The following is a 14,648-nucleotide window of genomic DNA, read 5'->3' as shown; positions in this document are numbered from 1 at the left end:
TGACTACACAAACCATATTAAAACAAAATATATTTCCCTCTGCCACTTTTTCCATTTTCAAACATTTTTTAAAAAAAAGCTCCAGGCAGCCACTAGGACAGCGCTAAAGAGCTGCATGCGGTTCTAGAGCTGCATGCGGCTCTAGAGGGGCGGGTTTCAGACCCCCGGGCGAAATGAATCCGATGTCTATCGTTGTCAATGGGTTCAGTACTATGACATTTAAAAAATAATGTCGAGTGATAATGGGCACCATAACTAGAATGTGTTTCTGTTTGTATTTATTTTAATTGTTAAGGTTTTTGTTAATTTATATTGTATTCATGGAAATATATATATACAAAATTACTAATAATAATACATTTCATTGAAAGTCACTATTGGGGAACAAAAAAATACACAATTGCTCTGCTTAATAGATATGGGGCGCCGTTTGTAAAGCAGCGCAAGCTGAAAATATGAAAACATTTTCTCACATTTAGCGCCACACAGTGTTTAAAATATGGTGTAAAAATTTTAGAGTCACTTTTTTTTGCACATTTACTAGTATAAAATTATTTAGCAACTTAAATATTTATTGTTAATGATAAGTATTATACCTGAATGTTTAAATTCAGGACTAAATATTTAATTGAAATCTTAAATGTAAATTTTAAATATATATCTTAAATGTATATCCTAAATAGTAGCACTGTCTCGACTAGTCGACATAGTCGACATCATCGATGACGTAAATCCGTCGACGAGCACAACATCCCGTCGACGGTTAATGAAGGGTTAAAAAAATATATGCGTGGATAGTTCAGAATGTCGGACTCTCTGTATGCAAGCGGGGAAAGCGGCACAAAGCCAAAAAAGCGCACCAGAGTGTCCAAAACATTGACTTATTTCAGAGAAACAAAGGAGGGTACACTCTTGTATCCTGTCTCTTCAATGCTAAGCTTGGCTGCACGTCGGGCGTGAATAAACACCTAAAGCGCCGTCACCCAGTTTGTAAGTCCATCTAACTAACAAACGACATGTTTTATTGAAGTTGTTAAGCCTGTCCATTTATCGCACGGCAAATTAAAATTAGGGCGGTAATTTTCATGGCAGTGTTTTATGCTGCGCGCGCGCGTGCGTGCATACATTGGTGCGTGCGTGCTGATGGCATATGACACTCCAGTTCCTTTCTCTTATCAACACGCTGTAGAATTAAAGTTTAGACGTACAAAATAAGAAAACATCTATATTAAACACTGTAACGTTAGCGCTGCTACACTGAGGTGAATGGGGGGGGGGGCAACTTTAGCCTGCTATAAAACATTGGCAGTCGCCTCGTGAAAGCAAACTTGCGGTTAAAAGGTGACACTTCAAACATGAAAAATCGCTGGTTAACAGCATTTGCAAACGGAAAAAAAAAAAATCGATCACTGACACAACATGCAATGACAAAAAGTGCTTTTTTTGCAGAGTGTTAAGCTGAAGTTAGCTGTTTAGCAAACGTACTTCCAGGGAACATTTCAAAATAAAAGCATGTATGTCCTGTTCCTCATAAATAACCATTTCTGGAGTTAATCCCACATCCTTCAGAATTCAGATTCCACACTAAGAATACCTTTAAAATGACACCCTTTATGAAAAATCTGATTGGCAATGAATATAATTATTATAATACTATTATAAATAGTACTATAATATTAATGTGAGGTGTTTTTTAAAGAATTGTTTTGAATCATGTTGGAAAGGCGAAGTCAGTGTTCTGAATCTGTTTATATTCCATTATTTTGCACTAGTTAATTCTATCAGCATTTGAACTCATTGTTTATTTGTGATTTATTATTAATTACGTTTTTCTTTGTACTTTAATAATTTTAGGGTTACAAAATGTTTTTGTGAATTGATAAGCGTCACCAAAAATTTAATTGCTAAATTAGTAAAAAAAAAAATCTTTTTTTTTTTTTTTTTTATTATTAGATTAGCCGACTAATCGTAAAAATAGTCGGCTGACTAATCAGGAGAAAATTAGTCGTTTGGGACAGCCCTCATCCTAAATATAAATCTTAAATATAAATATTAAATATAAATCTTAAATCTAAACCTTAAATCTATGTATTACATTTAAATGTTAAATATAAGTCTCACATATATATCTTAAATCAAAATCTTAAATATACACTCACCGGCCACTTTATTAGGTACACCTGTCCAACTGCTCGTTAACACTTAATTTCTAATCAGCCAATCACATGGCGGCAACTCAGTGCATTTAGGCATGTAGACAACATGGTTTAAGACAATCTCCAGCTGTTCAAACCGAGCATCAGTATGGGGAAGAAAGGTGATTTGAGTTACTTTGAACGTGGCATGGTTGTTGGTGCCAGAAGGGCTGGTCTGAGTATTTCAGAAACTGCTGATCTACTGGGATTTTCACGCACAACCATCTCTAGGGTTTACAGAGAATGGTCCGAAAAAGAAAAAATATCCAGTGAGCGGCAGTTCCGTGGGCGGAAATGCCTTTTTGATGCCAGAGGTCAGAGGAGAATGGCCAGACTGGTCCGAGCTGATAGAAAGGCAACAGTGACTCAAATAACCACCCATTACAACCAAGGTAGGCAGAAGAGCATCTCTGAACGCACAGTAAGTCGAACTTTGAGGCAGATGGGCTACAGCAGCAGAAGACCACGCCGGGTGCCACTCCTTTCAGCTAAGAACAGGAAACAGGCTACAATTTGCACAAGCTCATCGAAATTGGACAATATAAGATTGGAAAAACGTTGCCTGGTCTGATGAGTCTCGATTTCTGCTGCGACATTCGGATGGTAGGGTCAGACTTTGGCATCAACAACATGAAAGCATGGATCCATCCTGCCTTGTATTAACGGTTCAGGCAGCTGGTGGTGGTGTAATGGTGTGGAGAATATTTTTGGGCACTCTTTGGGCCACTTGGTACCAATTGAGCATCGTTGGAACGCCACAGCCTACCTGAGTATTGTTGCTGACCATGTCCATCCCTTTAAGACCACAATGTACCCAACTTCTGATGGCTACCTTCAGCAGGATAATGCGCCATGTCATAAAGCTGGAATCATCTCAGACTGGTTTCTTGAACATGACAATGAGTTCACTGTACTCAAATGGTCTCCACAGTCACCAGATCTCAATTCAATAGAGCATCTTTGGGAGGTGGTGGAACGGGAGATTCGCATCATGGATATGCAGCCGACAAATCTGCACCAACTGTGTGATGCCATCATGTCAATATGGACCAAACTCTCTGAGGAATGCTTCCAGCACCTTGTTGAATCGATGCCACGAAGAATTGAGGCAGTTCTACAGGAAAGAGGGGGTCCAACCCGTTACTAGCATGGTGTACCTAATAAAGTGGCCGGTGAGTGTATATCTTAAATGTAAATCTTAAATGTAAATCCTAAATATATAAATCTTAAATATAAATCCTAAATCTAAATACTAAATTTAAATATTAAATCTGGAAACGGTTTAAACTAAAAAACTGGAGAAGGTCAGTCTGTGGTTGTTTACGTTGCTTGTAAAAGAATAAAACCTACTCAGTGGTGGCAGTCGGCTCTTGGAAATGGACCATTGTGATAGTAACAATATTTAGGTGAAATACACATTTTGGAGAAACTTAATATTTTGTCTTTTTCGTGTCACTTTTACATACTTGAGCCCAGTAAAGTTTATTAATAGCTATTAATAGCCACGAGGGGTCTCTGTTGGACTGGAGAGCAATGTTGATTAACCCTTTAACACCGAGCGTGTCGGCAGCGACGCGTTTACGCATATCGTCTTTGAAGCTTCGTCACGCTGTAATTACGTCACCCACGTGCCGCTGGTTGGTCTCATTTGAAAGTGCGGAAGTTGATGTCCACACCAGTTTTTATTTGAAGTCAATCAACCAAGAAAAACGGGAGATAATCTCATTTGAATTTTATATTTTTATTGCACTCATAAACATCCATTAAAACGCTGCATGGACCATGTATCTATCTCCATATTTCCATAATTTATTGTCCTTTTTCAAAACCAAAAGCAGCACAAAAGACTACATATCTCTAAGAGCCGTTGTGATGTCAAGAAGGATGAAACGAATGTGATCATTTTTAATAAATTTCCGAGCGAGGCGCCAACTAATGAAAGGGAGGCGTGCGGAGCAAGCAACGGCCGGTTGGTTTGAGCGAGCGACTTTGAAACGTGCAAAATTAAATTTAAAACTACATTTAGCGCAAGCTAATGTATTATTTCATGAACTCAAGGAAGAAGATGAGGCGTATTTTTCGTTGTTTTCTTTGGATGAGTCGCCGTCTCGGTGAGTAGAAGTGACAGCAGCGCACAAACGGCGAAAGAGTAGGCTGTGTGACATTGTGTGTGACGCAGCTCCGTGACCTGTTCAAGAAGAAGCTTTATTGAGTGTGCAAAAAAAAAAAAAAAAAATTATTGGGTCGCATGCCTGAAAATTTTGAATTGAACTGAACTACTTGTCAATATTTTTTAAAATACTTTTTTTCAGTGTTATATATATTTTTTCTTCATTATAATCTTTTCAATTTTATGTAGATGTGTGTTTGAGAAGCTTGATTGCATGTACGTATATACCAGGGGTGTCCAAACGTTTTGCAAAGGGGGCCAGATTTGGTGAGGTAAAAATGTGGGGGGCCGACCTTGGCTGACGTCCTTTACGTAGAACAATATATTTAAGCAAATTTTAGCAACCTATTCTGTGTGTCACATTTGCTTTATTATTGTTTTTTAATTAATAATTTCAACAATCTCACAACTAGCCTTTGTGGCGTTCTCTTTTGACTCTCGGGCTCTTGCGAAATACTGCTGCTGTAAAATTAAACTAGCTTCAAGTTGCTTCAATTTCTCGCTACGTATCTTCCCTGTAATCTTGTCGTACATGTCAGCGTGTCTTGTTTGGTAATATCGCCTCACATTGAACTCTTTAAAAACAGCGACTGTCTCTTTGAAAATGAGACAGACACAGTTGTTGCGTATTTTAGTGAAGAAATAGTCCAATTTCCACCTATCGTTGAAGCGTCGCAGTGAACTTTCTTTTTTTTTTTTGTTGATTGTCGCCATTTTAGAAAATTGGGAGTAAAGGGTCACATGGGGTAATGTTGCTTACAGTGTTGCTGCCTTTTAGTGGGAAAATGAAAAGCAGCATTTAGTGTGTAAGCTACTTCATATGCTGGTCGCAGTACTGCTGACCAATTTATTAAGCCTGTGTGGGGGCCAGACGTTATTGATTTTATGACAGAGGCTGGGGGCCGGATGAAATTTGACCAAGGGCCGCATTTGGCCCACGGGCCGGACTTTGGACATGTCTGGTATATACTTTTGATAAGGGGATTGGTGCAACACCTAACTTCACAAAGAGATATCCTCCAAACCCGTTGTGTGTTAGATAATATATATAATCTTTTTTCTCACTATTTTGCACTGTATATAACCTGTTTTGACCATAGTATGTGTAAAGGCCAAAAACGCCTATGACCATACCTGCTGTTTGTGTTGAATTGTCAAACATAAAACTATTCAATCTTACTTTTTTCTATTGAATGTTTATCCTAACAAGTTGAATAAATATTATCAAGCTTCAAAACGGTTGGTCGAGCATGTTTGATTGTCAATGGGACATCAACATTACAAATTTTGAAAAAAGACTGGGATTTTTTGGTCTTTTTGGGTCCAAAATGTGGATCATAATTGGTCAGTGAAGAAAACAACAGTTTGGACATGAAGTTCAAGGTGTCCTGAAAAAAGGGACCCAACTTGGCCATTGTAAACATTTTTTTCTTTGAAATATGAAGGCAACATCAAATGCATACAAATTCGGCCAAAATAGGCTTAGGTGTTAAAGGGTTAAATTAAGGATATAAATTTAAGATCTTCATTTAAGTTATATATTTGAGATTTAGATTTAACATTTAGATTTAAGATGTAGATTTAAGGTTTAGATTCCCTGTCCCCTGCCTACTGCCCGTAGTTAGCTGGGATAGGCTCCAGCACCTCCGCGACCCTCGTGAGGAAAAGCGGCATGGAAAATGAATGAATGAATGAATTTAAGGTTTAGATTTAAAATTTATATTTAGGATATAAATTTAAGATTTACATTTAAGATTTAAATTAAATATTCTGTCATGGATTAAAACATTCAGGTCTTATATCTAACAATTAACATTTAAGTTGCTAAAAAATGTTATAAATGTGGGGGGGAAAAAAGTGACTAAAATTTTCACACCACCTTTTAAACGCTGTGTTGCGCTAAATGTGAGAAAATGTCACTTTCAGCATGTGCTGCTTTACAAACGACGCCCCATAAATAGATACTGTATAGAGAGGTGCATTATTGTACTGGATGTGGACTTTTAGCAGCTGTTTACCTCGGTGACGAAGTTGCTCTGGAGCCCCGGCAACCGAGCGTACTCCCAACCGTCGGTGCAGCCCACCTTCTGCCGTGGTACAAGTTCAGAAAAGTCCGACGAGTTCGGCGGGTACTTGTAAAGCTCGCAACGGCTCGGGCCGGTGCCGTCGACCCAAGGGACGGTCAGGTTCAGGTAAGCCGACTTGGAGAAGTTGGCGAGGAGGAATGCGGAGGGAAGGAGCCGAGGGTCCGGTTTGCAGTGGTACGCGTCCGGGATGGCGGTGTAAAAGATGTCGCTGAACAGGTTGAACATGACGGCGAAGCTGGGGAACCAGCTGAACGCCACCACCGTTCGGTTGTAACGTCCGTAGCCGCCGCTGTGGGGAAAGACCTTGGCCTCGTAATCCATTCGGAGACGCTTGGCGCTCAACTCGCACGCGCCGTTCACCACACCACAGCTGGTCTGAACACAACTCTGCCTCTGCCCGAAGTAGAAACCTCGCCGAGGAGGCCACTGACGTCACAGTCAGGGCCTTACTTCGTCGCACCACCTGTGCTCAAAAACATCCGTGACTGTCACTGACTGACACTATTACACATACCACAAACGCGTTTTCTAGCATTATTCAAACACTGACGACAAACTATGGCAGTATGTGTGTACTGTACTTCACACTACTAAATGTAATTGCCACATAGTTGTAATATACTCACAATACAGTACTATACTACATTAAATGTGATAGCCAGATACATGTTTGTCAGGTGACAATTCTATTTTTCATTAATTAATCATATGTATAGAATAAAAAATAAATGAAATGAAGACATAGAAATACACTTTGGTTATGGTCCCTAAAAATATTTATTTTACTGTTATTATTATTATAAATTTCATTGTTTAGCTCAGTGCCATTGACAACAATTTCTTTTAACCCTTTCAGGGAGAGTGGTCACAATAGTGGACAGCTATGTAAAAATTATTAGCTCAACTCATTCACTGCCAGGTCACAAAGTAGTAAAAGAGGGAATCTGATATTGAAAACACCCATTGACAGCAACAGAAAACCAAAACAATTCAGCTGGGAAGGGCTGGAAGTGATCGTTCGATTGCTTCAATATCAATATCAATCAATAACAGCCAAGGGGTGAAGACATGTGAAGTCACAAGGGATTTTTAAAAAAAATAAAAAATTAAATAAAATTCCAAGAGCAAAATACGCACGAGTAACACCTATTTGAGTTTGTCTATTGGTTTTTTATTTTTCAATATAATCTTTTTTTAAAATACTGTTTTGAAATTTTTGAATTACTTATTCATGCCATTTTTTAATCTGCGATTTAATATTTTTTTTAGATATTAATATTTGATTCCCCCCAAATGGATCCTTTAATTGATCTATTTAAAGTTATATATTAAATACAGTGGTACCTCGACATACAATCACTTCGACATACGATCCTTTCGACATCAGATGTAAAATTTGACTTGTCATTAGTCTCGACATGTTCAAAATAAGATTTATGACAGCGTTGCAATTTCGTTACTTTCTCGCAAGATGGACACAAGACGGATTTTCTTGTGAGAGAAGTTAACTTGGGTCCCAAAAAGGTTCGTGCAGGTGGAGGGGAAAAAAGAAAGGTGATGCTTACCATTGAAATGAAGAAAATGATACAAAAATATGAACGTGGTGTGCGCGTTAGTCAATTGGCACGGCAATACAGCCGGAATATGTCTATGATCTGGAGGACGACTGTCATTATTATTACAATAACGTTGGCAAGGAAGTCAACAGCTTTGTCAGGTTTTTCATCATCTTTTTCAGAACTTGTGCAACACAACACGGCTCCTGTCTGCCATAGCCAACGCCAACAGCAACATAACATGAAAAAATACAACGCACCTCTCACTCTGCACACCTCTCTCACACCTTGCATTCAGGAACAGCATGCAAAAAACAACCGCCACATTGGAACCCGGTTCATTACATTTTTACATTATTATTCTGACTTGTATTTATAATTTTTTTTGTTATTAGTAATTGGCATTTGCACTTGTACCTGCAGCATGTATTAAGGATTTAGCATAGTTTTTTTGGCATTGGAACAAATAAATCGAATTATAACGTACCGTATTCTTATAGGAAAATCCCGCTCGACATACGACCATTTTGACTTACAAACCAGGTCCTGGAATGAATTAAAATTTGTATGTAAAGGTAGCACTGTCCTGCCATATATGTATGTATATATGTATGGCGGAAAACACAGACAAGGCTGAAAAAGCAGTTTCTGCTCTTGTACCCCTCTTTATAATAAACTGCTGTATTTTAGGCCAACAGAACTGTTGTGTTTGATAGAACAATATGTCTATATGCTGCTATAACAGATTCATGGCGCAGTAAGCCCCTGAACTATTTTTAATTTGTCCGTTTTACCCTGGAAAGCCCTGTATACAGACGTCGCGCAACCGCTTTTGTTTCAACCTAGCCATAAAAAATAAGGTAAGTAATCGTATTTATTATTCAAAACGTCATTTTTAACTTAGAATCATTGATGTCTAATATTTTTTAATTACTTAAAAAATTATTCACTCGCATATTTTAAACTTTTAAACAAATTACGTCACAATAAAAAAAATTGGCGTCTGTAAAAAAAAGTCACGGCTATCTACCTGATAACTATCACTTAATTGTATTTTTTTCATTCCTGTGGCATTTTCCCCAATATTTTAGATGATAATCGATCCAGACAAAGAAGAAAAAAAAAAAAACGTTTAAAAGGGTAAATATATGAAAATGAAAATCTCGACCACTCCTCGATGTCTGCGATTTCTGCATCGCAACCCTTGTTATATTACCATGTTTCACCCACAACCCCCCCCCCCCCCCCCAAAATACAGCTTTGGCCATTCACAGCTGTGTCTTGACACTCAGTGATACATACTACATGAGTTTTTGGATCGAAAAGAGGTCAGTACGCGTTAATATCTCCTTAAAATCATGGCGTCTTTAATTGTGCTCTCACCTCCAATTAGGGTTTTGCTGTTCAATTTTTTTTTTTTTTTTTTAAATGACCTGCAGTTCAAAATTTTTCTTCCCCCAGAAAATTGAGATTTTAAGCTTTCCAGTGATGTATCACACATGCATATAGGACAATTTTGAAATTCGGCCAAATTGGGGATAGAGCGAAACTTCAAGTCACCTGTGCGTTTTCCGCCATATAAATATATATATATATATATATATATATATATATATATATATATATATATATATATATATATTTTAAATGTTTTATTGCCCGTACAAAATACATGCAGGCAACAGTAATACATACTTGTTGGTAAATACTAACACACACACGTTTTTTTAGAATTATGATTTTTTTTTTTTTTAATTACTTTTATTACTTTATTAAAAAAAAAAAAAAAAAAAAAAAATATATATATAATATATTGCTTATTGCCCGTCAAGAAATACATGTGGCCAACACCAATACTAAATTTGGATGTCACATGGGGGCCGCAAGCTTGAAACTTGTCTATATGAATGGAATAAAAACATTAAGGAAAAAAAAACCCACACAATTTGGTTATGAAAGTATTAAACTATGACCAATGCCTGTGAATGGCTCATCTTTAAGTGACATTAACGGTGCTTTATGTCAAATCCAGTTTGGCCAAGGCCAGTATTTCAAAAGTCAAAATGGACTGGACATCTAACAGCATCAATGGTAGTCAAAATGAGATAAATACTGGTTATGCGGTCAATAGTTGTGGTCTTTCATGTGACACGGCGGCTCTAAACATACTAAAACACGTAAAACATTGTTTATAAATCAGTCAAAAATTCACTCTCATGATTTTAGACTACTCCCTGAGTCCCAAAACAAATATAGTCAATGACTTGGCTGGGGGATTTCTTTGAGGCTATTAGATTTCCACAAAAGCTAAAGCTGGCAGTTATGTCAGAACAGCTATTTTAAACATACGGTCAGCACACGGTCTAATTTCTTTTCCATGATCAGTTGCACATGGCGAACACAAAACAAATGATCATAGTTTTAATATTTCAAAATTTTATTAACGAACATAATCTCTGAGGAACAACAGCAGTTCTCGCGCTCTCTGTACATGCAACTGTAGAAAATAACAATTTTGAGTTTTTATTTTTCAGTTTTAGTCTTATACCCACCCATCCTCATGGTTCTTGCTTTTTTGTCTTTTCAGGAAATCATAAACAGCTAAAAGGTGAAAGTACTGGATTTCTATTACAGCACTGACGATATCATCGACAAGCCCTCAAATTTACCCACCCTCCCCTTAGCTGCTCCAACAATATGTACACAAACTTCATGGTACAAAAAAAAAAATAAAATAAAGTTACATTATTACATCAGATTCACCTGCGACGAGCGTAGTCTGCTCATTTCCATTAGAAGCCCACATTCTACACAACTTTTCAGACTAGTACAAAGAAGAGGGTGCAAAACGTCCTGGGAGGTTTTATTTACACAGCTATTTACAGTATGTCTCTTTCACGCATCACAAGGAGGAAAATTTACACAGCGGAGACCAACTTCAACCAAAACATACCACAGGTGCCAGAGAAAAAAAAAAAAAGATAATAAATACGTTATTTCTCGCCATTGAAAGAGTAGTTCTCCATGCTTTGTATTAGTCATTGTCCGTTCGAAAAAAGGAACAAAGAAACAGCTACAGTCTGGGTTTGATTTGAAAAAAAAAAAAAAAAAAAAAAAAAAAAAAAAAAAAAAACTAGAAAAGGCTTGAAATCGTGACACTATAGAATGAAAAAATAGCAATTATGTAAATCTAAATCCATTGAGAAAACCTAAAGAAATCTAAATTATGAATGAATGTGAGGAGAGTAGAGGTAATCTGTTGCTGACTGAGGTGGTGTCAGGCTAACATCTGTATCACCACGGCCAAGTGCTCTACTGTGCATCGGACGACTGATGTGTGTGCACTCAAAAGATGCAGGACTCACGCGGTCAAACTGGAAAAAAATATCAACCTGAATTACTCTATTGCTCTGTGTAGCGACGTGCGGGAGGAAAGGTTTCCAATGAATTGCACAGTGCGCGACTGTGGAACCCATCACCATTTCAAGCCTTTGTCGTTCAAATCAGTGATTGATTACATGTGTAAAAACCAAAGGCTGACAACGAAAGTAAAACACAGAGGATGTCTTGTAAACAATATTGAGGGTATCAGCGGATAGGGCATAGTAACGGGTTTACATTCTGCTTGATAAGCAATGTGATTGACATGCCACTGGTGTTAGACACAAAAACACCTAGGTGATACATTACACAGAGTTAAAAAGACAACACACACACAAGAACTCCATGACCAAAACACAACCTCAACTGGAAAGAACCCAACACAAACCAAGAACACCAAAACTAAGGGGGAGGTTAAAAAAAACATATGAATGTCAATGTGTACCATCCTGAAAGTAACTAAACGTCTAGCCACTTTGTCTGCACAGTGTAATAGCACTCGACTACACATCCATAACACACCAATGACATGTTTGACTGACAGTATGCAGAAGGCCTTTGAGTGTATGTGGAGCACTAGTGGATTGGGATAACATTTTTGGACTTTTTTACAGTGCGATTTGAGTGCTTTTCTGAAAATAATCCCACAGCTAAGAGGAAGCAACCAAATTGTAAAAATAATATTGCTAAAACCCTCTTTGGCTGGACTTATTGTATCAGAACCGCTATTTTTTTGTACTTGAGAAAAGAGATCCAATCGCCTGATGGGTGTGATAAATATACTAAAGGCCACATCCTGCACAAGAGTACTTAGTGTTCTACCTTACTGATGCCAACCAGTGGGTAAGCGTTGCAAGGTGTAGGCGGAGGAGTAATGAGGAAGAGAAGCGACACAAAAATTTTCAAAGGTCAATAAGGAATGACCTCTGCAGACTCACTCTTAATTTGGACACAGAATAAGATGACCTTGATGGTTTCAGACGACAATAGTGGACGAGTAGAACATATTTCAGGCCAATTATTGAAAATTAAAATACAAATAAAACTGGAAACAATTAAACATAACCACAATGGTTCATTCCACGAGTGACATCACAATTTAAACAATAAATATCTATGTGACTTTGCCTAACAATGAGTACATTAGTTTCACTTGAAAAGGCATTTTCTTGGTTTGAGATTTCTCCGATATAATTGTGTAGTAAAGCAGTGAGTAATATTCCTCTATTCGTTAAATAAGTCCTCATCTAGTCTGCTACATGTGTGGAAAAGTGTGGGTTGGCCTTTGGGGGCCTGTTAAATCCAAAAGTGGTGTCTGTCAGCCATTTGTGTAAGTTATGGTGATGTCACTCTAGGTGATAGTGATAGGTAGGACTAAACAACATTGCCTTTCCAATACTGACAGATTTGAGTACATATTTGGCCCAAAGATATGAGGGAGGGAAAGTGCTGCCCAAAAGTGAACTGTACATAAAAAGATACTTTTTATTTCTTTTATGGTTTTCTTTACACTTACTTGAGTGATATTACAGTACATAAGTTATTTACAACTGTGCAGTAATGTGTGGCAAAATAAATTATCTAGAAGGCAGCAAGAATACATTGGTTAACGAATATAAAAACTGTACATAATTTACGGAATACAACTTTTTTTCTGTTTTCTTTCATTTGTTTTTTTCCATTAAACTAATATTGGCTCTGTAGTGTTTCAAGTCACTTCCTCAGAAACAATGAAATGCCCAAGTAAAGAAATAGACAAAAACAATATTCTTTTCCCCCTCGCCTAACAACCCACATTTTCTCAATAGTTTCTTTGAACATCAACATTCGTTATGTTTCTTGTTGTTGTCCTGTGGTGCACGGGCAGTCTGAGGCTTTCTGATGCTTTTGTGGAGCAAGCGAGGTGGCCGACAACACTCCTGTCTGACCTCAGGGACTCGCCGCGCTCTTCCTGGTCTCTTTTTCATGGCTGCACCGACAGTTACTTTTGCCGCCTTTCGATCCGTCGCAGACCCGACCGACCACACTGTTAAGTGTGGTGCAGTTTTCATGGCGTGTGCAGCCTAAATCGACCAGCACCGGCATCTTGACTCCTCTGTCGCTTGTAGTCCTCTGGCAGTGGATTCTCATAAGATCCAGACATTGCACCGTGGCTTTCTTGACATCCTCTGGGGAAGCACTGACATGTGCGCCCCTGGCCGCAACAGGGGAGGATCCTTTTCAGTTCCTCTCATTGGTACACAGGCACCAACGCTGTTGGGAAAGCTTCACTTTGACACTGCTCCCCAGTTTTAGTTCTTATGAAGCAAAGCCCCAAAAATGAATGCAGAAAATATATCTCTATCCCTTGTCTTGTCACAGGTGAGCACAAGGGGAGTTATGGGCCAGTGCTGTGGAAAGCAAAAAAACAAAAACAAAAATGGTTTTTGCTTTTCATGCTCTGATCAAAAAGGAGTAAAAACTTTTGAGAATGAAAGTGCAAGTTTAGTATTTTCTTTCCCCCCAGTAAAAACAAGTTTTCCTTCTTCAAGGAACGGAACCAAGAGCATTTTTTTAATCTGCACTTCTCCACTGTACTTGCTTTGCTTTCTGAAGGCCTTTCTCAAATTTGCTAGCCCTTTCCATTTGTTCTGTTCGACAAATTCTCTCAGAGAAGAGAATTCGGATAAAGTTAGCTTCTTTATCACTGAGCCAAGAGGTGTCACGCTGGCAGAAGGACAAAGTCATCGTTGACATCGACCATGGGAACGTAGAAGGACGGCACTTCGTTGACACAGAGGGACTTGTGCCCGGCAGGATCCAATTCCTGAACCTTTAACTGCCATTCCATCCTTTGCACTGCATTGAGGGCCGCTGCTTCGTGCTGTTGCCTCATCAACAGACATGTCTGGAAGAGAGAGAAAATGTACATCAGTCAGACTAGCAATAACTTGAAAAAAGTACACTTATGAGCTTAATTATTTCCGTAAACCAACCTCGTTGCTAAAGTCAACCCATTTCCAATTAACTTTCTTCTGAATGAGAGGAAATGTCATATGTTTCACCATTTAGACACAGCCCACCTTATTATTCTGACAAAAACATTCAGTGAGCCCGACCGAACCCACGTGACAAGCATTTGTTGTGTTGATTGAAAATGTTGCTCCAATTTTTTGTCCTTTTGTGTTTTCTTAGCTGTACTGTGTCGTGGTGTAATGTCCGGGGTGCCGTGGAAAATCATCCACTTTCACCTAATTGATGTAAAAACATTTTTTGGACA

At 38.2% G+C, this 14,648-nt stretch overlaps 2 protein-coding genes across 3 annotated transcripts in view; both read right to left on the bottom strand.

The window, feature by feature from the left end:
* Nucleotides 1-9,200, bottom strand: part of slc22a31 (solute carrier family 22 member 31) — a 41,448-nt gene extending 32,248 nt beyond the window's left edge. The window contains exon 1 of the mRNA XM_057846688.1: nt 6,384-9,200. Coding sequence (XP_057702671.1) covers nt 6,384-6,773 — 390 coding nt within the window. The 5' untranslated portion in view covers nt 6,774-9,200. The remainder of the gene's footprint in view (nt 1-6,383) is intronic.
* Nucleotides 9,201-11,111: 1,911 nt separating this feature from the next.
* The window catches only part of ankrd11 (ankyrin repeat domain 11), a 200,521-nt gene continuing 196,984 nt past the window's right edge, over nt 11,112-14,648 (bottom strand). For both annotated transcript variants that reach the window (XM_057831488.1, XM_057831496.1), the window contains exon 14: nt 11,112-14,276. In XM_057831488.1, the coding sequence (XP_057687471.1) occupies nt 14,091-14,276 (186 nt within the window). In that variant the 3' untranslated portion in view covers nt 11,112-14,090. The remainder of the gene's footprint in view (nt 14,277-14,648) is intronic.

The sequence above is a fragment of the Corythoichthys intestinalis genome, chromosome 1 (genome assembly GCF_030265065.1).
Source record: "Corythoichthys intestinalis isolate RoL2023-P3 chromosome 1, ASM3026506v1, whole genome shotgun sequence".
NCBI classification, from domain to species: domain Eukaryota; kingdom Metazoa; phylum Chordata; class Actinopteri; order Syngnathiformes; family Syngnathidae; genus Corythoichthys; species Corythoichthys intestinalis.
Note: the sequence above shows the minus strand (reverse complement) of the source record. Positions and strands in the feature narration are given on the sequence as shown.